Genomic DNA, 26,662 nt, shown 5'->3' on the forward strand with positions numbered 1-26,662 from the left:
GGTCCCGGGATTGGTCCCAGGGATCCCGGGATCGGCCCCAGGGCTCCGGGGGTCCCGGGATCGGTCCCAGGGGTCCCAGTGATCCCGGGATCGGCCCCGGGCTTCCGACGGTTACGGAGATTTGGGGATCCCGGGATTGGCCCCAGGGTCCCAGCAGTCCAGAGATCAGTCCTGAGGGTCCCAGGGGTCCTGGGATCAGGCCCAGGGTGCTGAGGGTCCCGGGGATCCTGCGATAGGTCCCAGGGTTCCCAGGATTCCAGGGTCCCAGCGGTGCCAGGATTGGCCCCGGGGTCCTTGCCTGGCTCCCAGGTCCAGCACTTGAAAGTCACCGACGGGCTGAATATACCGTTCTACTTCCAAAAAAAACCCCCAACAACAAACAAACTCATTTTTTATTTTCCTATTGCATTACAGGGAGCTCCGTTTCTGGGTGCTTTTGCCCCAAAGCACACAGGCTGGGGCGTTGCTTTTCCCTTTTACATGTCCTGGGCCGAGTCCAGGAGTGTGGGGCTGAAGACACAAAAGCGACAGGTTCTGCCGTGAGGTTTCGCAATGACAAGGATGATTTTGGATGTGTCTTCGGAAAGGTGAAATCACAGGAAAGCGGGGACAGCCGAGCCACGCCATACGGGAAAACCGACTGCTCCCCCTTAAAAAATATTTTTGGTATCCCTTAAAAAGCTAGGCAAAACTATTTCAATCAGCAAGGCATAGTGGACATCCAAACTTGGCTGTGTCCCCTGGATGATATTAGAGCTAAAAAGCATTTTTTTCCAGGATTGGTAGGAAATATTCACCCGGGTTCTGTGCAAAATTCCGAGGCACAAGCGTTCCTGCTGCCCGATCTCGCCAGAGGGAGCAACTTCGACTCGTGTTTCGGAAGAGGAGCAGGAAACAGCCCCTGCCCTGTTTCCCATTTTTCCATTTGTGTGCCTGGACCAAATCCCTGAAAAATCATCGGAAATGTTGCTGGTAACCTCTGTGGCCTGTTTAGGATATAGGTAGCCCAAGTCCTGAGTATTTGTCCCGCTTCTGCAAGATTTTCTCATGTCCTTCTGCATCAAAGTAAAAGTTCAGATTTGCCTTCTCAGGCTTTTGGGCCCTCCTCTGGAATAATTTGATTGAGTAGTAAATTTGGCAGGCTGGCAGGAATGAAGGATCTTGTGCTCTGTTGCCGTTTTCTTTCTTCTTTTTTTTTTCTTCTTTTTTTCTTTCTTTTATTTTTCTTCTTTTTTCTTTTTTCTTTTTTTTCTTCTTTTTTCTTTATTTTTCTTTTTTCTTTTTTCTTCTTTTTTCTTTCTTTTTTCTTTTTTCCTTCTTTTTTCTTTTTTCCTTCTTTTTTTCTTCTTTTCTTTTCTCCCTTTCCTTTCCTTTCCTTTTTCCTTTCCTTTCCTTTCCTTTCCTTTCCTTTCCTTTCCTTTCCTTTCCTTTCCTTTCCTTTCCCTTCCTTTCCTTTCCCTTCCTTTCCTTTTTCCTTTCCTTTCCTTTTTCCTTTCCTTTCCTTTTCCCTTTCCTTTCCTTTTCCCTTTCCTTTCCTTTTTCCTTTCCTTTCCTTTTTCCTTTCCTTTCCTTTTTCCTTTCCTTTCCTTTCCTCTTTTTTTTATTTTTTTTTTTAACTCCAGGCTACCTCCGGAGATACTCTCTGCAGCCAGAATAGCCTCCCTGCCTCTGCACACTCAGCAGCACCCATTTCCCTTCACGTGCTCCTCAAATCTCACCTTTTCCCTGATTTTCTGGAGTTTTCCTGCTTTCATTGCAGCCGGCGTGAGCCAGGGATCATGAGGAGGAGTGAGCAGAGAAAGCCTTTGGTGTGACCATGCCACACTCATTGGTCACGGCAAGATACTAAAGTGGACACCACATGAGCTGTGAGGATATAAACTGGCTGGAGGAATCAATCTGTGTATGTCCCCAAAGGAAATATAATGTATCCTACATAAATTTTCAGAACCTGACATGAAATTTCACCTCTGAGACAGTTTTTCTCTCTCTGCAGTTGACAGACGATTAAATCCAGCAATGAACACAGTCTGCGTGCTTTGTTGCAGATAAAATCAGGATGGAAAAGGTAAAATATGGACGGAAAAAATAAAATATGGAGGGGAAAAAAATAAAACACGGATGCAAAGCCACCCGTGAGTACAGCTGGCAGTGCACAGAGTGGGACCAGGGTGGGATTCAGACACGTATATCTAGATCGCGCATAGATTTCACCTATATTTAGGTGGTCAAAACGAATCCCAGCCCATAAAGACGTTGTAAATCGTTGTGGCACTCCTCCTGCCGAAGCCGGCGAGCTCTGTGTGAAGGGAGCTGGCGGGGACGCATCCCTCCTGACCGCGAGGTAACAGGAGTTAGGGATAAAAATAGCCGCCTGTTGTTATTCGTGACGGTGCCCTATAGCAACACTGGCTCCTGCCTGAATAATTAATTGGTCAGGCCAGGGAGGACAAAGGGACGGAGAGAGATGGATAAGGGTGGGATAACAGACGCCTTCCCTTTTAGGACTCCCTTGGATGCTGCCCAGGATCTCCAGGGATTCACCTCCCTGCCACATCCCAGCGGTTACGGGCTGGAGAGTGCGGCACAGGCTCGCAGAGACGTGTAGCACTTCTTATCCACTGGAAACGAAAAATAAACAAACAAAAAAACAACAGGAATTAAGCACCAAAATACACGGAAGGGCTGCAGAGCTCACAGGGAAACAGAAGAATCGCGGGTGGGCGCAGGAGTAATTTTCATGGGTGATTTGCACAGGAGGGGTGCTGGCAGGAGCACCCTGACGCTCCCTGATCCTCCCTTCCTCACATCTCCATGCATCGCCACCCATGCACTAGGCTTCTGAGATCATGCTATTTAGAAATAAATAACTAGGGTCATTTTTAATTAGGGAGGGAAAAAAGATCCTTTTATGGGTACCCTTTGATCTCTCCCAGACTCTGTTTTTCCCCTTAATTCTATTAAAAGTCAATTTTCAAGCCACAAGTCAATTTTCAAGTCGCCATCGCTCAGCTTTCCCTTCTGCTGAGCAACTTTGTCTCACCCACGGAAGGGAAAGGAGCAGCTTGTGGCTCCTTCACATCTCCAAAAATGGGGGGAGAGCAGCCCAAACTCAACGGGGTGTCACCTCATCATCGAGCGACGCATTGGAGCTGATGTTTCAAATAGACTTATAATAAAATGGGAGGATAATAACATGGAACAAAATGTTTTGAATGGAAAAAAAAAAAAAATCACTTTTTTGTAATTGGGAGAATACGGAGAAGGGAGAGCACCTCTGAGATGTTTTTGTCAGTGCGAATTTTACTTCCTTCCAAAGGATAAAAAGGGTTGGTCCTTGCTGGTGTCTCCTGCAGCTGCACTCGCGGGAGCTGAACCCCGGTCGGGGAATTCACTCTCACAGGAGGAGAGTCCTCCTGACCACGTGTGGAAGACACGTAATTTAACGCCGGAAGAACCATTCTTAATCCTCTGTTCCGCCCTTTTCCCTAACACAGGCTGGAGAATTTCACCCGATCGCATCTGCACCCAGCTCAGGCATTCCTGACATCGCTTTCTTGAAGTATTTGCTATTCCCATGCACTCTGGTAAATCTTTAAACTGATCTACCTCTTTTTTTTTTTACCTAGTCCCGGGGAAGAAAAACATGAAAAACAACTATCGGTCAATATTAATGGAATTTCTTTACTTAAATGCATGGGGAGCTGCCAGTATCCCACCAGGAGAGCACAGTAAAGTGGGTAAGAAGTTAAGGCTCTGACCTTCAGCATGTTGGGATGGATGGTAGCCACCTTCTTCCTTCCCACAGCAGGAGCCTGGTGTATTTGGGGCTGTTTTTCCTCCCATACGCCACCGGTATGGTCTTAGCACGACGATGGGAGCATAAAATCTTGTTGCGGTCCTGCTTCTGATGCACCAGATCTGGTGGGTGATTCATTCTCTTCTCCTACCGAGCAGAACACACAGCAATTAATAAGAAGAACCAAACAACAAAACGAACCCATGCGGGCCATGCCTCCGGGCACAATGAAAAAATCAATTTGCCCGGCAAACGAAACCAGAGGAGTGGCTGAATCAACAAAGCCGCAGGGAGCGCGGCCGGGAGCGTGTCTGTGTAATGTTGGCAACCTGACCACATTTCCAGGGAAGTCCGAAAGACCCAGATATAGATCGCCCGAGGTTGGGTGTTGCTATTTCGGTCTGCTGATCCGCTCTCATGAGTCCTGGCCGTTACTAAAGACAGTGACAGCTGGTTTCTTTTTTTTTTTTTTCTTTTTGCCTTTTCCATTCATTTTCTCCACCCCCAAGCCTGGAAATCACCCATCTGTATGCAAAGCATCATCGTCTCTGCACCAGGATCTCTAGGATGTGCTTTCAGCCACGGGGCAGGATTCACTGGTCACTTCAGCGAGCGATGTCCAGCTTTGGAAGAGGTGAAGCTGCAGCAATTCGTGTAAGCCATGTTAGCAATCATCATCTGACTGTCACGATGGGCTCCCTGCTCCCTGGAAACCACAAAGAGGCAGGAAAGTCCTTACCCCAAATTGCCACATGCCCCTTGTGCAACATGGGGGGAGCAGCCGAGGGTGGAAAAATTAACACGGCAGCGAGAACAGGAGCCCCAGTTCTGGCCCTGACCCTTGTTTTGGGTTGGGTGATGCATCCCCAGCAGCGTGGGCAGCAGGGCGAGGGGGGGATTCTGCCCCTCTGCTGCGCTCGGGGGAGACCCCCCTGCAGTGCTGCCTCCAGCGCTGGGGCCTCGGCACAGGAGAGACACGGAGCTGTTGGAGCGGGGCCAGAGGAGGCCCCGGAGATGCTGGGAGGGCTGGAGCCCCTCTGCTGGGAGGACAGGCTGAGAGAGCTGGGGGGGTTCAGCCTGGAGAAGAGAAGGCTCCGCGGAGACCTTCCAGCCCCTGCCAGTCCCTAAAGGGGCTCCAGGAAAGCTGGGCAGGGACTCTGGAGCAGGGAGGGGAGCCATGGGATCATAGAATGTGTTGGGTTGGAAGGGACCTCTAAAGGCCATCTAGTCCAACCCCCCGGCAGTGAGCAGGGACATCTTCAACTAGATCAGGTTGCTCAGAGCCTCATCCAGCCTGGCCTTGAATGTCTCCAGGGATGGGGCCTCCACCACCTCTCTGGGCAACCTGGGCCAGTGTCTCACCACCCTCAGTGTAAAGAACTTCTTCCTAATGTCTAACCTAAACCTGCCCTGCTCTAGTTTAAACCATTGCCCCTCGTCCTGTTGCTACCTGCCCTTGCAAACAGCCCCTCCCCAGCTTTCCTGTAGGCCCCCTTCAGGTACTGGAAGGCTGCTTCCAGTAGGATGAGGGGGAACAGATTTAAAGTGGAAGAGGGGAGATTTAGATGAGGTATTAGGAGGAAGTTCTTTGCTGTGAGGGTGGTGAGCCCCTGGCCCGGGTTGCCCAGAGAAGCTGTGGCTGCCCCATCCCTGGAGGGGTTCAAGGCCAGGTTGGACGGGGCTTGGAGCAACCTGGGCTGGTGGGAGGTGTCCCTGCCCAGGGCAGGGGGGTGGAACTAGATGATCTTTAAGGTCTTTTCCAACCCAAACCGTTCTATGATTCTATGATTTTAAGTGCGTCTCTCTGATTGCAGGGGCCACACTTGGTAAGCGAGGGATCTTAGGGCTGTTTTTTTTCTGAATTATTAAAGAAAGCATGTAAGCAGGATTCAAAAGAACTGCAAGGAATTCATGTAGCCCATCACCCTGAGACCTGCTGGTGTGGGTTATTACAGAGGAAGATAAAAGAAACCCCCATAGAAGAGCTGTGGATCACAAAGAAATTTCCCTCCTGAGCCTTGTTAGCTGAAGATTTTGTCTTGAAGCAAGGAGGTTTACATCCTCTCCAAAACTACCATTATTTTTTTTTTTGCCGTCCTCAATATTATGCATCTGCACGATCTTTTCTAAAACCTGCCAAAACACGAGCATCAATTCTTCTCCAGTGGAAAGGATTTCAATAGACAGTGATGCATAGGGCAGAAAGATTCTCTTTTATCTGGTTATGATAGCAACAGGCCAATATTCCTTATTAGAGGCAAATACAGGGAAAAGGTGACTTGTCCTGATTTCTGTATCCCATTCGGTGTTTTGGATATCTCAGTTGTCTTTGGTGCAAAGCTGCTGCTAAGCAGCCCAGCCTGGACGTTGTGGCTTTGGATGCATCTTGAAGAAGATCCCGATCCCCAAAACAAGCCTCTCTTTTTGGGTGATAATTCAAAGCACCCAAACTAGAATCACAGAATGGTTTAGGTGCGAAGGGACCTTAAAGATCATCTAGTTCCAAATCCCCTGCCATGGGCAGGGACACCTCCCACCAGACCAGGTTGCTCAAAGCCCCATAATGGGACAACCAGTTTGCAGCCTGCAAGAACAGGGTTTGTGTTGTATGACAGGGCGGGTGCAGGTATATTTGGGTGGAGACGAAGGTGTGCAGGGGCTGGTTGAGGGTGCAAAGCCTGCTTGGATCGTATCAGATGACTGTGAAGGGCAGGGAGAGCCCAGCCTTGTACAACCCTGGTACAGGTCTTAACTGCCTGCTGTGAGCAACCTTCCTGGGCAAACACAACCACGCCTGGGCTATGCCTTGAAAGGAACTGGGTGATTCATTTCAGGGTGTAAAATGTCAAAGATAGGGAGTGACAAGGAGTACAGCGCAGTAGGATAAGGCTGAGATGAACTACAGGGCAGGTAGTTGGTGCTGGCAGGCACTGGCAGGTACCAGTCACCTAAGAGCAGGTCACGGAACCAGCGATCAAAAAGGTCTTGCTGGGCAGCCTCCACCAAGCTTGGTGTGCAAAACAAGCTGTCAGCACCCACCCAGGAGAGCAGTTATCCCCACACGGAGCTGCCCTTTGCCTTTCTCAAGTCTGCCCCAAGGCATTCCATGAACGTAAATGGGAGAAAAACCTTTAATCGCAGCAGAAAAGAAGGGCAGGCCACCCAGCAGCATTGCTTTGTACACGTTGCAGCAGGGATGTCCCACCCCACCATCCCCTTCTGTTGGGGTTGTATTTTTCTTCCCACCTTGTCTTCAGCCTTGACGTGGCCATTACCAGCACTCAGCTGAGTGTTTCCACTTCTCCCACGTGAGCCATGATGGAAAGACACATGGAAAAGGAAAAGCCATGCCATGACCTCCATCTCCCAGCCACAGAGCATCCCTAGAACCATAGAATCATAGAATGGTTAGAGTTGGAAGAGACCTTGAAGATCACCTAGTTCCAACCCCCTGCCCTGGGCAGGGACACCTCCCACCAGACCAGGTTGCTCCAAGCCCCGTCCAACCTGGCCTTGAACCCCTCCAGGGATGGGGCACCCACAGCTTCTCTGGGCAACCTGGGCCGGGGGCTCACCACCCTCACACCAAGGAATTTCCTCCTAATATCTAATCTAAATCTCCCTTCTTTCAGTTGAAAACCATTCCCTCTCATCCTGTGGCTCCCTTCCCTGCTCCAGAGTCCCTCCCCAGCTTTCCTGGAGCCCCTTTAGGGACTGGCAGGGGCTCTCAGGTCTCCCCAGAGCCTTCTCTTCTCCAGGCTGAACCCCCATAACTCTCTCAGCCTGTCCGCACAGCAGAGTGGCTCCAGCCCTCGGATCACTTCTGTGGCCTCCTCTGGACCTGCTCCAACAGCTCCATGTCCTTCTGATGTTGGGGACCCCAGAGCTGAAGACAGTACTCCAGGTGGGATCTCACCAGAGCGGAGTAGAGGAGAAGAATCACCTCCCAATTTAAGGAATGGAGCAGGATAGAGCTGTATTATGGGTGTTACAGGGGGAGATGTCTTAGAGGGGTGGAAAATGAGTGCAAGATGTCACTGATGGGGTTGGGATCTGCCAGTCGTATCCCATCCCATCCCTGAGCAAGAGGAGAGGGGAAAATGGAGGTCCCCTGCCCACCTTCTTCATCCTGGAGGTTTCCCCTCCTCACTTTGGGAGCACTGGCTCTCCTGTGTGCTGGCAGATGCGTGCCGGGATGTGCCAAAGCTTCACCCAGGCTGGAGTGGTCTTATCGGAGTTGGAAAGTCCCGATTCTGGGCTTCCTCTCCTGCGATCCTCTCCCTGCAGAACCAGCGGTCCTTCTGTTTCCCTCGTAAACCCATCGAAAAACAACAGTCCTGACAGGCTGGAGAAGCAAAACCCAAATAAACAAGCTGACATGGAGACAGAACAGGGGAAAGAGGTCCTCCATATTCATAAATTAATCCATTCCTGGGATCATGGTGACTAAACTGATCACTGTGGTTTTGGCACAGTTTGGTCCCAGTCATTCCCCAGGCATAGTTCAAGGGCCCAGAGACCGCTCCTGAAAGGCCATTTGGGTGCAAATCCCTCATTTCTGGCGCCCAAACTCTTTGGTGCTGTTTTTATGGCGTAAACCTCACTGCCCCGGTGGTTGGCTCAAGGCCATACTCTCTTGAGGCTGCAAATCCTGGGGAAAAGTCATCCTCTCCGCCATGCTTGCACGTCCAGGGCAGCAAAATCAGGGGGTTTGTCCCAACTAGGAGCCCAGAAAACGGGCAGTTGGCAGCAGAACTTTTATTTTTCCTCCCATTTCCCTCATTTTTACCTTCACCAAGGGCAGCTCAGGGCCAGCATAAAAACAGCTCTCAGGACTAGGAATTTTTTTGTTTGACACCTAACAGTCACAGCTGGAAACCATGAGCTGTGGCAATGACCACCCATGGCTGCATAGAGCCCTCCCTGGCCTCTCTGCTGCGTTCTGCAGGTCTTCAGCTCAGAATCACAAGATGGTTGGGGTGGGAAGGGACTTCTAGAGGTCATCTGGTCCAAATCCCTGCTCAAGCAGGGCCACCTAGAGCCTGGTTGCCCAGAACCATGTCCAGATGGCTTTTGAAGATCACCAAGGATGGAGACCACCACCTCCCTGAGCAACCTGTGCCAGTGCTCAGTCGCCCTCACAGTAAAAAAGTTTTTCCTGATGTTCGGAGGAGGCTCCTGTGTTTCAGTGTGTGCCTGTGGCCTCTGGTCCTGTCTTTGCTGTGAGGATCTCCATCCTTGAGAGAGGTCTCCATCTGTGAATCTCCATCCATGTGATCTCTATCCTTGGAGACCTTCAAAACCCACCTGGACGTGATCCCGGACAACCAGCTCTGAGCCACCACTAGATATAAAGAAGAAATTGTTTACACTGAGGGTGGTGAGATCCTGGCCCAGGTTGCCCTGAGAGGTGGTAGACATCCCATCCCTGGAATCATTCCAGGTCAGGTTGGATGGGGCTCTGAGAAAACTGATCTAGTTGAATATGTCCCCATTCATGGCACAGGGTTTGTATTAGATGGCCTTTAAACATCCCTTCCAACCCAAACTATTCTATGATTCTGTAATTCTGTCAGTCTGATTCTGTGGGTTTTGAAGATCACCAAGGATGGATAATCCACCACCTCCCTGAGCAACCTGTGCCAGTGCTCGGTCACCCTCACAGTAAAAAAGTGCTTCCCAATGTTCAGAGGGACGTCCTGTGTTTCAGCATGTGCCCATGGCCTCTGGCCCTGTCTTGGCACTGTGAGGATCTCCATCCTTGGGAGAGAGCTCCATCCATGTGATCTCCATCCTTGGAGATCTTCATAACCCACCTGGACAGGGTCCTGGACAACCAGCTTTGAGCCACCACTAGATATAAAGAAGAAATTGTTTACACTGAGGGTGGCAAGACACTGGGTCCGGTTGCCCAGAGAGGTGGTGGATGGAACCCTGGAAGCATCCAAGGTCAGGTCGGACGGGGCTCTGAGCAACCTGATCTGGTGGAAGATGTCCCTGTCCATGCCAGGGGGGTTGGACTAGGTGGCCTTTAAACGTCCCTTGCTACCCAAACCACGCTGACTTAACGACTCTCCAGCTCCGACCGCCTGGGCTCGGCCGGGGCCACCCCGGGGCGGGCCGCGCATGCGCGGAGGCGCCGGTTGGCGGCGGCGCTGCCGGAGGCGGCGGCCGCGGGAGTCGGCGGCTGCGGGGCGATCGCGGGCGAGCGGTGAGTGCGGGCGCAGCCGCCGGTCCCCTCCCCGCGGGCAGCTCCTCTCCCAGCCCTCCGGGGGTGGTGGCGGGGGGAGACGCCCCGCCGTGGGGGATGCGGCACGGCTCTTTCTATCCCCCGGGGAGCCAGCTCCGGCGTCCCCGCCCGGGTACCGCACCGCGCCGCATCCCCGCGGCGGCGAGGAGCATCCCTTCCCCGCGGGGAGCCGGGTCACGCAGGGGCAAAGCGAACACCCCCGCGGCCACCCCCAGGGTGGGTCCCCCGCGGGGGTAAAACACGCATTGGACCTCGAAATGCTGGGGCGGGGAGGGATGCGTGATCTTCACCCCCGCCGAGAACAACCGGAGTCCGTCGAGGTGGGGTGGGTCCTGCAGCGGGGTGGGCGCTGGGGAAAGAGCGGGAGGAGAAACTCATTTTTGCCATAAAATTCCCCCCTGACCCGTATCTCAAGGGCTTCATGGAGGAGAGAGGTGGGCAGTGGTTGTCCTCCGTGTTTGTTTGTAATAGCTGCGGGTGGCTTTTCCTTGCCTGACTTTGACCCTTGGGCTGTTGTGGAGGCCGTGGCGAGGAGCCATGGCGTAGTTTAGCCCTGGGCTGGGTGAAGAACCAGCTCCTGCCGTTTGCTTCCGAGCTGGTACCTGCCCGCTTGGCTTGACGCACCCCAGCACATGTCTCGGAAGGGTCAATTAAAGGTTTTTCCCTGCTTGTCTTCTCCAGGACGCTTTGGGGATTGTTGGTCATATTCCCCTAATTTCCCATCTGGATTTTTCCTGAAAACACCATGAGCATTTCACTTTTTTGGGGGGGGTAAAAAAATTGCGGACAGTCTTGAACCATTCTGGTTTTCATTGAGAAAAAAAAAAATATAAATAAGTTTGGGCAAACATGGAAGTTGTTTGCTTAGTGTCAAACCGACTCATCCCTGGCACGAGCAGGGTTGAGTACGGAACCTCCCGGTCGCTGTGCCAGGGCGGGAAATGCTGCGGATCAACCGGCGCTGGGTACGCAGGACCACTAGTCCCGCATCCGCTGCTCGTTTAATAACTGGGTAGCTCCAGCCCTTCATCGCCAGGCTGCTTTGGCTGGAGCACGTGGCTTTTTACTGCGCTGCGGGATGGAGATGCGTGGTTGTCATCAGATGCTGCGGGATCATCGGGAAATGCCCCAGCATGCTTTAGGTGCCATGAGCTGGGGTGGGGTGGGGGGAATTGCCAACCACGGGGTCAGGAGGAGGATGTGTGTGATGCCACCCCAGCAACGGTCGTTGAAAAAGAGTGAAATCATGAAAAGGTGATGAAAAAAGATGAAGCCCGTAGGCAGGAGTGAAATCCAGCGGGTCTAAAGCCTGTTTTTGCTCTCTGCCAGGGCAGGGAGGGGTGAGCAGCCCTGAATTATACCGTCAGACCGTGTTCCTGCCTTCATGTTGGGGTGTGTGTGTTGGGGGGGTGATACGTGTTGCAAACAATTCCTAGAAACCCTCCATAGGGCTCTTCGGGCCAAACCACAAGCCGTTACACACTTCCTCCCGCTCTGCCGGTGAAGGTGTGGGTTAACAGCCCCGCTCGCTGCGGCATTTTCTGTTTTCTGGGCATCATTGCTGTTATTTATTGACGCTGAAGCCGTGGCCAGAGCCTACGGGCGAGAAGAGGGTCGTGTCCCTCCGGACTCAGGGAGGGAGCTGCCATCATCGGGTCACGTGATGGCACTTGCCGCTACTTGCGCTTCTTGAGTCATGCACCAGCTTAATTTTTAGCTGCCGGTGTACGTGATAACCCCTGCTGTCGGGGTCAGGCGAGCGGTCTTTCCATTGCAGTATCCATTTATGCTCAAGAAATTCCTCCAGAGGAACAAATTCCCAGAAGGCTCCTGGAGGCTGCGCGTTTGGTCTGCAGCTCGCCATACCTTGTGTCCTCCATCCTTCAAGAGCGACCAAGTGTAAGCTTGGTCCCGGTTGCTTTTTTATTCCCCAGTGGATCCTCGGGACCGAGTAGAGATGTATTCATGTGGATGCAGCACAACCCACAGCCCTTGTTTGGGAGGGAATCTGCCATCTGGTCCTTGCTGGGAGCTTTGTAGCCCCCCAGAAGGGCAGCACTGCTGTCATTGCAAACCTCGAAGCTTGCTGGGAGAGGCCACGGGATTAAATAGGAGGAGGTCCCGGATGGGGACAGACTTTTAGTGCAGGGAAGAGAAGAGCTCGCAGCTCCGGGGGGTTGGCACAGAGCTGCAGTCTCTCCCCGGCAGCCTGCTCTCTGCCCGCAGCAGCGGCAGTGGTGTGCATGATTTATATACATTTTTTTCTAATGACCGAAGCTCTAAAATCTGCAACCTTAAAAAAAAAAAAAAAAAAAAAAAAAGATGTTTTTGTGCAACAGGCTTTTGTGGAGGACTGCAAAGCTAAGCAGTCTCAGCTTGTAGGCTCTGGGACACCTTTTGGCAACGGTTCGGATCCCCAAAGAGCGCACGGCCAGTTTGGTTTGGTGGCTCTGCCTGCAGGCAGACCGCTCCTGGGTTGTCCCATCAGCGGATAGATCTGAGCAGGGAGAGATTTGCTGGCTCGTTGCGGTCTCCCTGCGCTAGCAGGAGTTCCCGTCTCCAGCAGATCTGTGCTGAAAGATTTGTCCCATGGGTGGATGCTGGTCTGGTGGCTTTAGGAAAGGCTCACGGCAGTGACCTCTTGCTCGCAGGGTGTGCATGCAGAGACTTGGTGGTTGAAGGGACGGGTACCGTATCCCACAGACCTTGCAGGAGGAAATTTTTAAGGTGAAAGCAGGATGCAGCTGAAAAAAAAATAATCCAGGGTTCTTTTTCAGTCAATGGGGGGAAAAAAAAACCCAGGCACAATTCCAGCGTTGGCATATGAAGTGGGTCAGTCGTCCCACTCCAGCGGTGGTCCCGGCACGACTGAATGCAGAAGGCAGGGACCGGTGTGGGCGGCTGGAGCGAAACTGTGCCTGGGAGTGCGCTAACACTTCAACCACCCGATGGTCGCAGGTCACTGATCGGGACCATGCCCTTGTCTTTGATTACTCGGTCCCACCCAGGGATCTCGCACCCATCTGAAATCGAGCCCCAGAGCATTGGGGGCTGGGTTAGTTGTGTGTGGGAAAAGGAAGTGGTGAGCTGCTCTGGAAAGTGCAAACAGCAAAGGTTTTGTGAGATCAGGAGGAAAAGCTGCGGAATATTGCCGTGATCTGGGGGACCTGGGGGTGTTCAGCCTGGAGAAGAGGAGGCTGAGGGGAGACCTTCTCGCTCTCTACAGCTCCCTGAAAGGAGGGGGTAGTCGGGGGGGGGGTCGGTCTCTTCTCCTGAGGAACAGGCGATGGGACAAGAGGAAACGGCCTCAAGTTGCACCGGGGGAGGTTTAGATGGGATATTAGGAAAAAATTTTACACTGAAAGGGTTATCAAGCATTGGAACAGGCTGCCCAGGGAAGTGGTTGAGGCACCATCCCTGGAGGGATTTAAAAGACGGGTAGAGATGGTGCTTAGAGATATAGTTTAGTGACGGTTTTTGTCAGAGTTGGGTTGATGGTTGGACTAGATGATCTGAAAGGTCCCTTCCAACCTAGGCGATTCTATGATTCTGTGATTCTGTCTGAGCAATTTTTGATAGGGGAGGGATAGATTTGCCAGAGGAGATAATTCTCACCCAGGGTCTATGGGTAGAAATAACGAATATTACCATTTTTGCAGCTGGTGCTGCAGATGGTTTCCTTTTTCACACATTGAGTGTAGTGGCTGTGTATCAGTAGCCTCGCCAGGTTGTAACCCTGGTTAGGCATGAAGAAACTGCAGCTGTGTTTATTGCGGCAAAACAGAAATGTGCCGTGGTGACCCACACCATTCCCCAGCATGGTTTGGGCGTTAGCACAGTCCAGAAGTTCTTCCCAGCAGACAGTTTGCATCTGGCCACCCATTTCACGGGTGTTGCAGCATGGGAGCATCCATGCCAGCCCAGCTGGCCTCAGAAACAAGGGCTTGGTGATGTCTAGCTCAAGGTTTGGATTCTCGCTGTAAAGCCAGAAGCCTTGTCAAGTCTTTGGTTTCCTAACTTTGGATTTCCACTGCCCTGCTGTGACGACACCAAATTGGGTGGGAGTGTTGGTCTGCTTGAGGATAGAAAGCTCTACAGAGGGATCTGGACAGGCTCAATTGATGGGTCAAGGCCAACGGTATGAGGTTCAACAGGGTCAAGTGCCGGGTCCTGCATTGGGTCATAACAACCCCATGCACCATTACAAGCTTGGGGCAGAGTGGCTGGAGAGCTGCCCGGCAGAAAAGGACCTGGGGGTGCTGGTCAACAGTTGGCTGAATATGAGCCAGCAGTGTGCCCAGGTGGCCAAGAAGGCCAACAGCATTCTGGCTTGTATCAGGAATGGTGTGGCCAGCAGGACTGGGGCAGTGATCATCCCCCTGTACTCAGGACTGGTGAGGGCCCACCTCCAATACTGTGTCCAGTTTTGGGCCCCTCACCACAAGAAAGACACTGAGGTGATGGAGCGTGTCCAGAGAAGGGCAACGGAGCTGGTGAGGGGTCTGGAGCACAAGTCTTGTGAGGAGCGTCTGAGGGAGCTGGGGGTGTTCAGCCTGGAGAAGAGGAGGCTGAGGGGAGACCTTCTCGCTCTCTACAGCTCACTGAAAGGAGGGGGTAGACAGGTGGGTGTCAGTCTCTTCTCCCAAGTACTAAGTGATAGGACAAGAGGAAATGACCTCAAGTTGTGCCAAGGGAAGGTCTAGGATGGATATTAGGAAAAATTTCTTCACTGAAAGGGTTGTCAAGCATTGGAACAGGCTGCTCAGGAAGGTGGTGGAATCACCATCCCTGGAGGTATTTAAAAGCTGGGTAGACGTGGTGCTGAGGGACATGGTTTAGTGGTGCTTTTGTCAGTGTTAGGCTGATGGTTGGACTCGATGATCTGAAAGGTCCCTTCCAACCTAGACGAGTCTATGATTCTATGCTTCGCTCCCCCAAACAACTGCAGGACCTTGGGGGCTCCTCCTTCTTGGTGGGATGCTGTTGACCCCCCTTGGCTTTGCTGCAGGGATGAGGTAGTTGCCAGCAGCTTTGTTTTGCTCTGTCCCCTCCGAGCACAGCGTTCATCGCTCCGTCTCCGCTGCTCTCATCCCCTGGACCCATCCCAACGCGCAGGCAACGCCGAACCCATGTCAAGAGGCACTTGCTGCTCAGCACGGCTGAGCTGGCTGCCGGCCCGGCATTGCTTCCAGGCCAGAAATTGCAGGGGAGCTGACACTGCCATGGCTTCCGTGGGGGATCCTGCCACCTCCCGCCGGCTTTAATGGCTCATCTCCCAGCATCACGGGACGTTGGTTTCCTGATTAATACATGCTTGGACAAACCCAGCTTCAGCTACACGCTCTGTGTGTGTGTATATGTGTATATAGAAAGGTAGAATTTGAGCCATATTATTTTATTTGAAATTTTCTACAAGGTGGCTTTGACCCTTTTTCTTAGAACGTAAGGTTATTTTCAAGCGTGTTCTTCCAGGTCGCCAGTAAATCACATCACATCACCTTTTACCTTCCAGAGCATCCTAATCCATGCAGAGTCCCTGTTGGATGAGCGCTTGTAATACACCCATTGGGCTGATGTAGATGTGACTGGGTATGTAATTTAGTCAAGAGAAATAAAATATTCTGTGTAATGTGCTGTTAAGTAGTCCCAGCGCTGCCTGGTGCATTACAGCAGTGCATTAAGAGCCCCATATCTAGTTCTCATTATGCAGATGAGGACTGGTATCCCCATTTAATCGATGGGGAGGTGGAAGCCCAACTTACACAAGTCCTGAGCATCTGGCCCCTCTCTGGTTGTGGGGATTTCCACTTCTCCGATGCTGGAGTGTAAATCCGTCCTTCATACCCTGCTGCCTGCTCAGGCAGGGCTCATCCCTGGCACAAACCACCAAATGCCACCTCTTCCAGTTTCTGGCCTCTGTGACACCCTCCTAAATCCCAGTAACTCCCTGCAGAGGGGATCTGAGCGCCGTGTGAGTCTGTCGCAGTCAGGAGGAAGGTTAATGCTGGCAGGTTGAGGTGCAGCAGGAGAAGGAAGCAAGAGTCCGCAGGAATTGCTGCGACGAGCCGGTCCCTGGTCTCTTAGTTCCTCATCCCCGGTGGAGCCTTTCCAAAACACCACTTGTGCTCAAGTAGAACCAGCCTGCAGGCAGCAGGCTTTGGGATGGGGCTTATCCACCGCATCTCAGCTGGGTGCAGCCTTGGTGAAGCTTCTCCCAGCCCTGGAGAGGCGAGCTGAGCTGCTCTCTGCCATCCTGGTGCTTGTAGGAGCTGCGACACCAAAGTTAACCCCATGTAGGAAGGGGTCAGAATAAAACCCCAGGCTTCAAAATGACCTGGAGTCTCTCCAGGGAGTTTTGCTCCACTCCCAGAAGAGAAGGCATTCAGGAATTAATCACCTGCATCTCTCAAAACTGGCCTGTTGCCCACTGCTGCACGATCACTGCTGTTATTTCCATGCTATTCACAACCACTTGTTTGGTTTTTTTTAAATGCAATGCATTTATTAAAGACTTCCCCACAGGCTGAGTTCCCAGGTCCTCTCTGCTTTGTTTACCAGGGATTACTGCCTTTTTGGAAGCCTGTGTTAACCTCCCATGCCTGAATACTGTTCTGGAAGCAAATATATCACGTTGGTACTGTCTCAGTCCCAGCCAGTTAACGCTGAGGTCAGACCGGTGGGAAACTCAGCCGTACCCTGTAGGAAATTTTCTCATTCAAACCCTTCCATCAGCCTGTGACCAAAACAAGCACAAGAGCTGGGAAAAGCTCGGGTTTCCAATTACTCGCTTCAAAAGGGAGAGGGAAAAATTGGAACGGGATCGTTCTCCTCCTGTGCGGCGGTTCTTATTGTGGCTGTCATGATACAGCCTGGCCATCATCCACCCCCTCCTTCTTGCCTTGCAGCTCCCTCCCCGAACAAATGATACTTGGTTGCCGTTAATTGGGAACAGCCAAAATAACTGAATCCCCCGGAGATGGAGGCGGGGGGGGGGGGGGGGCGGGGGGTGAGGACAGAATCTCAACGAGACACCCTGCGGATGAATGTGGCTTTCAGCTGCTCCTACGCCCCCGTGAAGGGAAAAGAATAGGGGCTCTGTGAAAGTGAAACAGCCAGTGCTGACCTTGGGTTTCTGGGTTGGGTTTTTGTTGTTGGGTTTTTTTGTTTTTGTTTTTTTTTTCTTCCCCTTTCTCTTTTTCTAACGTTAATTGCTCGTCGCTTTGTCCATCACATGATCGCTGGAAATTGCCAACTTGTTCTCAACTCGTTAATGTCACAAGTTCGGTTTAAAATAAGCGCTCTACCAGGTTCCTGATTTAGCACTGTTTATCCCAGTATCAGATGTGTTCCTTGTGATTTCGGACTATTATTTTGAAAATCTCTGACTCTCCCTCAGCTTGTTAAAAAGTGGCATTTTCCAGCTATGAAAGCCTGCCTGGAAGAATCTCTCCCGACTGCTGGTGTCAGGGAGACCTGCAGTGTCTAACCTCTCCCTAACTCTGCTCAAAGGCGACGCTCGCTCTATACACGGAGCTCTCGGGATGCGAGACAGTGGCAGAATCCTGGCGCTAGCCCACACCGTGCAAGCCGGAGCCAGGCTGTGCCTGGTACAGAAGCTGCCTGTCTCTCTCGTGTCCTTGTCAGCATGCAAAGCAGGCAGGCCACGGATGGTGGAAGGGGCGACGTGCCCCTCGCATTGCCATGCATCCATACGCCCAGGCTTGACTGCCATCTTCCCGGGTGTCTTCTTGGTTGCCTTTGCTCTTTATGGGCAGGTTTCAGCGTATTTCTGCCTCTCTGCGAGAGATGAGTGCTCCAGCCCTGCTCCTGTGCAGTTCACCTGCCCAGTCTGTGCTGTATCTGAGCTGGTTTTTGGTTCCTGATGACCTGGGATCCACGCTGCATTAGCCTGTGTTCTCCAAGAGGTGGGGAGCTGCAGCATGCCCTTTCTTCTTGTACCTTGCCACCATGATCCCCATCTCCACCATCAGTGTCTAAAAACCTTTTTGGAGGGTTTTCCAGCATCCTCCTGGAATGAACTGGGATGAAGATTCAGCACTGAGCCCCCTGTAGTGGGCCCAGATCCTTGGACCACATTTAGTTAAGGGGAAGCTGGGAGATGGTGAGCGTGGGTCTAAGCCCTCTTGCTTGGGTTGTATCGGAGCAAATGCCGGCAGAAGTGTAAAACACATTAACAGGTTAACAGACAGGGCGGAGGAGCTTAGGACACATAAAACGTTTCAGAGTCTGTACTCACACCTCTGCACAGGGCAAAACCTGTGCATAAGGCCTGGAGATCATCAGCTGGAGACGGCAGATGTCTTGGCATTGCAGTGAAGGAGGTGCAGTTCGACTTGGGCAGGGAGCTCTTGCCTGTGCATCTAGATCAGGAAATCAAACACTGTCTTAGTACAGACACGTCCATGAAACTTCCCTGTCTTTCCCACCCCAACGTGCGCAGCTTCCAACCAAGTTCTGGCCAGATCATCCAAAGGAGATATAGGGCAACAGGGGGTGAGTATTACATTGCTGCGTGGCCGAGGATGGTCTCTTTGCTTGGGCTTTGCCTTATCCTGAAGCTGAGGTCTAGAGTAAGTTGGATGAATGAGCCTTTCTTTCTCCGTTGGCTATAAGGAGCCAGAATAGACTGGCTGTTGCCCCTTTTTCACAACATCTCCTCCTAGGAGTGCCCCAGCGTCAAAATTTGCCTCGCCTTCCTAAATTTTGGCATGTGTCCCCAAAGATACACAAGCTGCTGAATGAACTGCGTTTCCCCATCACAGATCTGGACCCCGCAGACCCTTAGGAGAGAGAAACAAAGTCTTTGTGAACGCGCGCAATGTCAGCTTCCCCTGCAAGAGTGCTATCTTCAGTCTCATGCATCTGCAAAACTAAAATACCATTTGCAGAGACCATCTTCCGCCTTTTGTGGCTAAGGCAGCTCCATCTAACTCAGCAGGCAGATTGCCCCGTGGCAAACAAGGAAAAAAAACCCAGCCCTGAGAGGTGCTAAGGGGGAAAGCCTGGAAAGCGCAGGGCGAGAGAGAACTGGCTGGAAAATGTCACCTTTAGTTATGACAACTGCCATCTGCTAAAATACGGAAGCAACGTGAAAAATATTTTGTCTGTTATCAGTGGCTTTGGGTTGCGAGAGGAAGTGGGACTTGCAACCTGGTTCAGAGTCTGCTCTGACTTTGCTCTTTGTGCTTTCTCACCCTGGGACTGTTTGATAGGTCCCGTCTCTGCTTTCACTCTCAGTGTTTAACACCTTCCCATCCCCTATACCTCCAGATGGGTCTCCCATCATGTGCCCATGCAAACTATTCCTTTGTCTCACCTCTGGCAGCAGTTGGTATCTGATGCAACGGAAGAAAAAGAAGCCATTTGCCACACTTGGGCAAAATACTCATTTGCATGTACTTATTTTTGGCCAGCTTCATCCACTGCAGCTCTGGTTGGGTGCATATAAGCACAGGAGGCAGGCTTCAGTCCTGCAAACATGTATGTGTTGGCTGCACGGGGGTAACCACAGCCCTACAGAGTCTGGTGGGGCTCCGTCAGCATCAAATTCAATTCAAGCACGGGCATCTGTGCGATGAGCTCTCCTCTTTTTTTGTGCCATAGCAGGGAAAAGAAATATCTAGGGTAGAAGGGGAAACAGAGGGTATTGGGAGTGAATGCGATGCTGTGAGGGAGCCTCCAGACGTTAGGATCCTGCTGTGCCCTGAAGCTGAATCTTTCCAGCCAGAGCTTAGCAACTCCGGAGGTTGCCAAGGTGCAGAGCAGAGCAGGCAGAGAAGTGCCCAGCGCTGGGCTTTGGCTGCTCTGAGCATCCAGGCACATCTCATCCGGCAGCCCCTCAGCACGGCTCCGTGGATGCTCCCAAGGCTTCGATACTATACCCAAACTGCGGCCAGCTCTTATGCGGAGCCTCTCCTTTCTCCGTCACCTCCCAGTCCCGCTGCTTTTTACACGTGAAGGAGGCTGCAGGTTTGGAACTGTGGGCTTCTCCCCTCCTCCCTCTGCCCCACTCACCTGCTACCCGCGTGCAGGTTGTGTGGCAGGGGAGCCGAGCTTATTCGCAACCTCCATGGTTTGGTTGGGACCCTCTTCACTCAGGTGCAGAAAGGCAGGTTATCCCTTAGATGAGTAATTACCCCTTCAGTTTTGTCCCTGAGCAGTTTGTTCTGGGGAAAGGGGTGAAAAATCCCCCCCGCAAATCATCAGGTGCTTTCTTGACATCTGACTTCTTCTTGCAGCCCCTTATTGGCAGCTCCTGGCTGCTCCTGAACATGCTCCAAGCTGAATGCCTGAGGAAGTGGGGAAGAAGGGCAGGCTTGTGACATTGCAGTGCCCATCGGAGTGCAGGGACAGGGCTGTGTCCATTTCTCCATGCTGAATTTGGGTCTGCCGAGTCAAGAAAAGCCCCTTTTCCCTAAAAGCAGGGCCAGCATCTCTATAGTGCCATGGCTCATCCCACCCAGGAATATGGCTGCACGCTCTCCTCTCTGGTGTATCACTTTTAACATTTCTTCTTTCTCCCTCCTTGCAGGGCACAAAGACGACATTCCCCAGAGCCGGGCTCACGGCCATTGTACGCAACAAGATGACAGCCATCCTGGAGCGGATCAGCACGCTGTCCCTCAGTGGGCAGCATCTCAGCCGTCTTCCCAGGCTGCTGGAGGATGGCTTCCCCAAGATGCCTTGCACGGTCAAAGAGTGCGAGGTGCCGCAGCTCTTCCGTGAGCCATACATCCACACTGGCTACCGTCCCACCGGCCAGGACTGGCGGTACTACTTCCTTAGCCTCTTCCAGAAGCACAATGAGGTGGTCAATGTGTGGACTCATCTCCTGGCAGCGCTGGCTGTGCTGCTGAGATTCAAGACGTTTGTGGAGGCTGAGCAGTTACCCGTGGATGCGTGGTCCTTGCCTTTGCTCATCTTTGTCCTCTCCTCTGTCACTTATCTGACCTGCAGCCTCTTGGCTCACCTACTGCAGTCCAAATCGGAGCTGTACCATTACACCTTCTACTTCGTGGACTACGTTGGAGTTGGCATCTACCAGTATGGTAGTGCCCTGGCTCATTTCTACTATAGCTCTGACCAAGCCTGGTACGACAAGTTCTGGCTTTTCTTTCTGCCGGCAGCTGCTTTCTGTGGCTGGTTGTCTTGTGCCGGCTGCTGCTATGCGAAATATCGGTACCGACGGCCTTACCCCATCATGAGGAAGATGTGCCAGGTGATCCCAGCCGGGCTGGCCTTCATCTTGGATATCAGTCCTGTCGCTCACCGGGTGGTTGTGTGTCATCTGGGGGGCTGTGAGGAAGATGCAGCTTGGTACCACACGTACCAGATACTGTTTTTCCTTATCAGTGCTTATTTCTTCTCCTGCCCAGTCCCTGAGAAGTACTTCCCTGGCTCCTGCGATATCGTTGGCCATGCCCATCAGATCTTCCACACCTTCCTGGCCATCTGCACCCTATCACAGCTGGAGGCCATTCTTTTGGATTACAAGAACAGGCAGGAGATTTTCCTGAAGAGACATGGACCTTTCTCTGTTTATCTCTCTTGCATCTCTTTTTTTGGCCTGGTGGCTTGTAGTGCCGTCACAGCTTACATCCTGCGATGCAGGATCAAGGCCAGCCTGGCTAAAAAGGACTGCTGAGAGTCATGAACGTGGCAGGCATGACATCACCAGGGTGGTGGAAATCAAGAAAAAGGGCATAACATATTAGAGACTGTCTTACTTGCCTAACACACTGTGACTAACCGGGACCCTGGACTCGGGTGGAGGGCTGGAGACTTCATGCTGGATGCATTTTCACAGCAGGGAGTGCCTTTTGCCGTCCGGGGGGACATGGGGTGTTTTAAGCCAGAACAATTCATTTAACCAAGGATGCTGGAATAGGCAGAGGTTTCTTGTTCATTCTGGTAAACCTGTGGGTGATATCTTGCTGAATGTCAGGGAGGGCTGTGGGACTCTAGAAGGGTCTGCGAGGGCTCACAACGCAGTGGAGAACGCACCATGAGGACCACAGCTGGATGTGGTGACCTCTCTGGATTTTGCCATCTCTGCCGTCAGTGGGAAATGTGTTATTATCAAAGGCAGTAGCAAGGTTTCAGGAGAAGTCTGCATTTCTAGGGTTCAGCTGCAAGGACATGTGTGACACAGTGGCTGGTATAATCCTTCTCCTGCTCCACCTGGGCTAAGCCCGGTTCTCTCTACGGTCCCCTTGTCAAGTATCTCAACAGCAGGTTGCTGAGGTGCCTTTGGCAAAGCATGTTTGGAGACTTAGACCTGACCTAGGGTCCTCTGGGGCGAACTGGGTCTGAACCTGAGCCCTCTGTCTGCCAGTGACTGGTGTGGGTCCAGAACAGGTGGAGATGCTAGGTCAGCTCCATCTTCTATTTCTGTCTGACTGCACCATTTGCAGTGGAGCTGCTCATCAAAACCAAGGAGTCAGTGTCTTTGGGGTCACTGGGGTCTTTCACAGAAGTTTGAATCTGACCTAAGGTAGTGGCAGTGCTGATAGCTGTTTGATAGCCTGTAAGACAGGTCTTCGAAGGCTCTTCATTTCCATTTTAAGTGCTCCGTTGCCTTTGAGGAGCTGGGCCTGGGTCAGGTTGGAGATGGTTTTGAGCCTTCCTCAGTAGCAGTGGCAGAGGTTGAGCACCCCTGAGGCCATCCTGGCCCCAGGAGGGGACATGCTTTTGATGCTGGGTGTATTGTTTTGGCTGCTTGTGTGATGGGTTCATGCATGTCTTCATGGACTGGCTCTGTGTCATCTGTCTAGGAAGTCTGACTGACCTCCAACATTGTCCATGCAGTGTTAGAGTAACTTGGGTGTGACCTGTCTGATACGGAAAAGGCTCTGGGCCTCCCATGGCCTACTGTGGTCATGGCCAAAAGGGTATGAAAGTGAAAGGGTGTGAAAGGGTATGAAAGTATGAAAGTCTTTATTCCCCTCTTAATGGTGCTTCCAGGACACCAAGCAGTCCTTGGTGGGCCTCGTAGGAAAGCTGACCTTGAAGCTGCAGGGCTGCTTTTCTCTGACCAATGGGGTTGTGAATCTGGCATGTTTTTATCAGCAGTAGATGAAGGTAGAACAGCAAAAGGCAAGAGCAGGGTGAGAGTATCAGGGTCCTGTGCAATCTTGGGATGGGTTTGTCCTTGAGACTTGGTGGTTCTTGTGTGGAGTAGCAAAGATAGTGATCAGGGACACCTAATGTTCATGGGTCAGTCCTGTCCAAGCTATAGAAAAGGTCGGTTTACTGCATCCCCCACTAGATGAGTCTCTTCTGTGTTTGCTTGGGGGGAACATCAGACATGGAGCCACACTGTTGCACTGAAGTTGGCACCACTTGCAGGAGAGGATGCTCAGAGCCAACGCAGAGATACGGTCCCATGCAGCCGAGATACCTTCTGCTTGACCCACTGCTTGCTTTCCACAGTAAATCCTGGCACGGCTCCTCCCAGCTATACACCATGCAAGACCCACAGCCTCAAAGGCCTTGACATCTGGCAAATTCCTAGGAGGTATAAATCTTTGCTGAAAGCAAGGAAGTCATGGGATCTATTCCAGCCACAGATTTGTCTCACTGAATCCAAGGGCAGGCAAATGAATTGTGATTGCGGGGTCTGAGCAGGCAGAGTTTAGGGTTGGGGATATGATTTGTCACGACAAGCACTGATTTCTGTACTTGATCTGTTTTTTAACTATTGAGATGTGTGTGTGTTTGTGTGTGTGTGCGCACGCATGATTTATTATACAGAAAGGCTTTGCCTCTGGCTTTTCCTTCTGCAGAGCCTCCTAGTTGGGTCAAGATTAGCCTGAAGGAGACAGTGCTATGCTGCTGGAGGAACAAGGTGGGCCAGACAGCGGCATCTCTGATAATAGGTGCTTTGCTGTGTCCTGTGTTTTGCAGACAAATTTGAAACTCATGACCCTGTTAACAAATATTAAATACAAAGGGGGAGGGAAGTAAGTTTTGAGTACAGGAGAAGAAATCACTGGAATGCCTTCAGGAAGTCATCTAGTCCACCCTTTCTCATCACTCTAGGCCTCCTGGTTTACATCCAGTCCAGCTTAGAAATTAATTACTTCATTTCCTACGGTGTGTTCTGACGGTGTAGCCATGCTGACCTAACAGCAAATTTGCCTCAGGGGAGTGGCAAGTGGGGATGGTCCCACTTACACCTCGTCATTCCCCTTCCCTTGCACAGAAGCTCATCTCGCCACAGAGCGAGCCGGTGTCGGGCGACGGACCAGGGGAAAACCAAGCCTACTGAAAAAATGTCAGTAATTTTCTGCTGGTTTTAATTTTCAGCCAGCTTGGACAACACTGCTGCCTGCAGGGAAGGGCCGGAGAGGAGGCCAGCAGCAGTTCCTTCTTGCACAGCAGCTGGTTGCTCAAGTAGCTTAACTCCACTGATGGATGGCTCCCCCCATGATCTCCGTGGCTTTGCTTGTGGGTCTTCCACCCAGTTTGGGGAAAGACTTCCAGTGGGAGCAGTGCTTTTCCGCACAGCCTAATTTGCCTTTTAGGTAAAGCAGAATAAGGCACAGAGCGTGGATCTGGCTGGATGGTATCAGTGGGCTCCTGTGCAGGAAGGGGAGTAAACCAGGCTGGTCCAGGGCTCTTTTCTGGAATAAAACTGAGAGGGAGTGGGCACTGCTGCTAATAGCAAAGCCTGCTCTGCTGCTACCTAGAGTTACACTGGCACCAAAGGGATCACCCAGCTGTTTCCTTTTCCAAGGGTTTGAAAATAGATGACATGTCCTGCCCTTGTCAAAGGAGCATGAGTACAGTAAGGCCATCTAGTTCAGGGACAGGGAGAGGAGGTGTCCACATGGCTCTTCTGAGGTATTTCTGGTCATACGTCTTCTCCTCCCTGGTCTGGCAGAAGTGAAACTTCTCCTAGAGCAGTTGTGTGATAGTGGTGGTGTTTTTACATATTCTCATGTTGCCCCTCAGGTAAAGCCACTCACGTCCCCGTGTGGCCCTGCTCTCAGGCCTGGAGCTGACCTCCTGGTTACTATGATGGGTTGATTTAGCAGGGAATTTCAATACAGATAACTGCTGCTGTGAGGATGCACCCTTGTGTCACAAGGGGCTCACCAACACTGGAGCTTTCTTCATCCCCGTCTCCATCCTCCTCTTCTTCCTCCAACGAGCTTATTTCTTTCCCTCATCCCCAAACTTCATCCTTGTGCCTTATGCACCTGGCTGCCTAACTGGGCGGACTCCACATGCCGTGCAGTCTGCTGCACCTCAACTGGACCAGGAACTGGAAAAGTGGCTGCCAGTGCCCTCCTGAAAGCCCCACTGTTGATCTAGGGGAGACCAGGGCTGGGTCCGGAAAGAGTAAAAGTGCCGCTGTGATAAATGCTCAGCTTGTCTGAGAGCCTCTCAGGGCCTTCTCCTTGGCTCACTGCTTGGAGCACACCTCCTTCCATCCCGGCGTTCCTCTAAGGAGGCACGGCTTGGTAGGGGTGTACCAGTGGCAGGGCTGGTGAAGAGCTGACCACCAAAGGTTGAGCATATCCGAGATCCTGAAGGGACTGAGGTCCTAACCCTCTCCCCTAGGAATCTCTGGTCCTGAGATAGTATTTTTGCAGATCTTGCAACCTGGATCTGCACAGGACAACTCCAGAGAATTCATCCCAATGTGCCTTATGCTATTTCTTTTTGGGATTCATCCTGAAGGAACCTGAGGCTCAGAGGCAGCCTCTTTGCAACCTGCTGGTCAATGGTTGCTCTTAACAGCCGATACCCACTGACAGGACTTTCTGGGTGTATGGAGCAGAAGGGGAGGATGGAGAGAGGTGCCTTAAACTTGTATTTATGCCTAATGATTTGTGTTAACAAGGCAAGGATGGGTTCCTCATGTGCCTTGCAATTTACGTCTTTTACTGACAAGATGATTTTTAAGCACTGTTTGTTACTAAACAGAAGTACAAAAGAGTTTGTATTTTTTTTTCCCTGGGAAACAGGGAAGGGTATGAGTGTTACATATTAACTCTCCCCTTCCCAACTCCCATCTGCTGACTTTGTATTGTTGAAAACATTGACAACATTTTAAGCTTTGTACTGTACTGATCACTATTTAAAAACTTCAGTAAAAAAAAAAAAAAATCTGTAAAACCAAAACGACTGGTGTAGTGTGAAATTCCCAAATGCACAACTACAGAAGGTTATGAGTCGTTAGGAAAAGTGGATAATAATTATAGAGCGGATATATTAGAGTGGATAATAATGATATAACAATAATGAACAATAGGGTGTGGGTTTATCTGTGCATCTCAAAGGACTTCCCAGGTTTCACAGTAGCTGTGATTTTCATTCCCTTTTCACAAGGGAGGTGCAGAATGGCTGCCCTGACACTGATTAGAGGGATTTAAGTTCATCATCTACAAAAATATTTCAGTGTCCAGTTTTCCTTAGTTTCTGTCAGAGGTGAGTACATGGTGGTTTGGTGGCCTGGCCCAAAGCATCGCAGCTTCAGTAGCCAAGTTGTGAACAGAGGTGCCTGTTCAAGCAAATCATTTGAGCGTGTGCTTAAAATTAAGCCGAAGAGACACAACCATTGATCGGCAGAAGAAGGATATCAA

At 51.5% G+C, this 26,662-nt stretch overlaps 1 protein-coding gene across 2 annotated transcripts; it reads left to right on the forward strand.

The window, feature by feature from the left end:
• The first annotated feature begins 4,331 nt into the window (after positions 1-4,331).
• PAQR8 (progestin and adipoQ receptor family member 8) lies at positions 4,332-26,116 on the forward strand. Of its 2 annotated transcripts, none has more exons than XM_054196633.1 (2): positions 4,332-4,453; positions 20,602-26,116. In XM_054196633.1, exons 1-2 carry the CDS (start codon positions 4,367-4,369, stop codon positions 21,712-21,714), a joined length of 1,200 nt encoding a protein of 399 aa, XP_054052608.1. In that variant the 5' UTR covers positions 4,332-4,366; the 3' UTR covers positions 21,715-26,116. The 2 variants fall into 2 exon arrangements, with proteins under 2 accessions (XP_054052608.1, XP_054052609.1); XM_054196634.1 differs by lacking the exon at positions 4,332-4,453 and adding an exon at positions 9,925-10,010.
• Positions 26,117-26,662: the final 546 nt, after the last annotated feature.

The sequence above is a fragment of the Rissa tridactyla genome, chromosome 3, assembly GCF_028500815.1.
Source record: "Rissa tridactyla isolate bRisTri1 chromosome 3, bRisTri1.patW.cur.20221130, whole genome shotgun sequence".
In the NCBI taxonomy this organism is placed as follows: Eukaryota; Metazoa; Chordata; class Aves; order Charadriiformes; family Laridae; genus Rissa; species Rissa tridactyla.

Coding starts and splice junctions, on each gene's coding strand:
- PAQR8 (XM_054196633.1), top strand. CDS start 4,367: ATGTGCTTTCAGCCACGGGGCAGGATTCACTGGTCACTTCAGCGAGCG. Junction 4,454..20,601: donor GTGAAGCTGCAGCAATTCGT/GTAAGCCATGTT, acceptor CCCTCCTTGCAG/GGCACAAAGACGACATTCCC.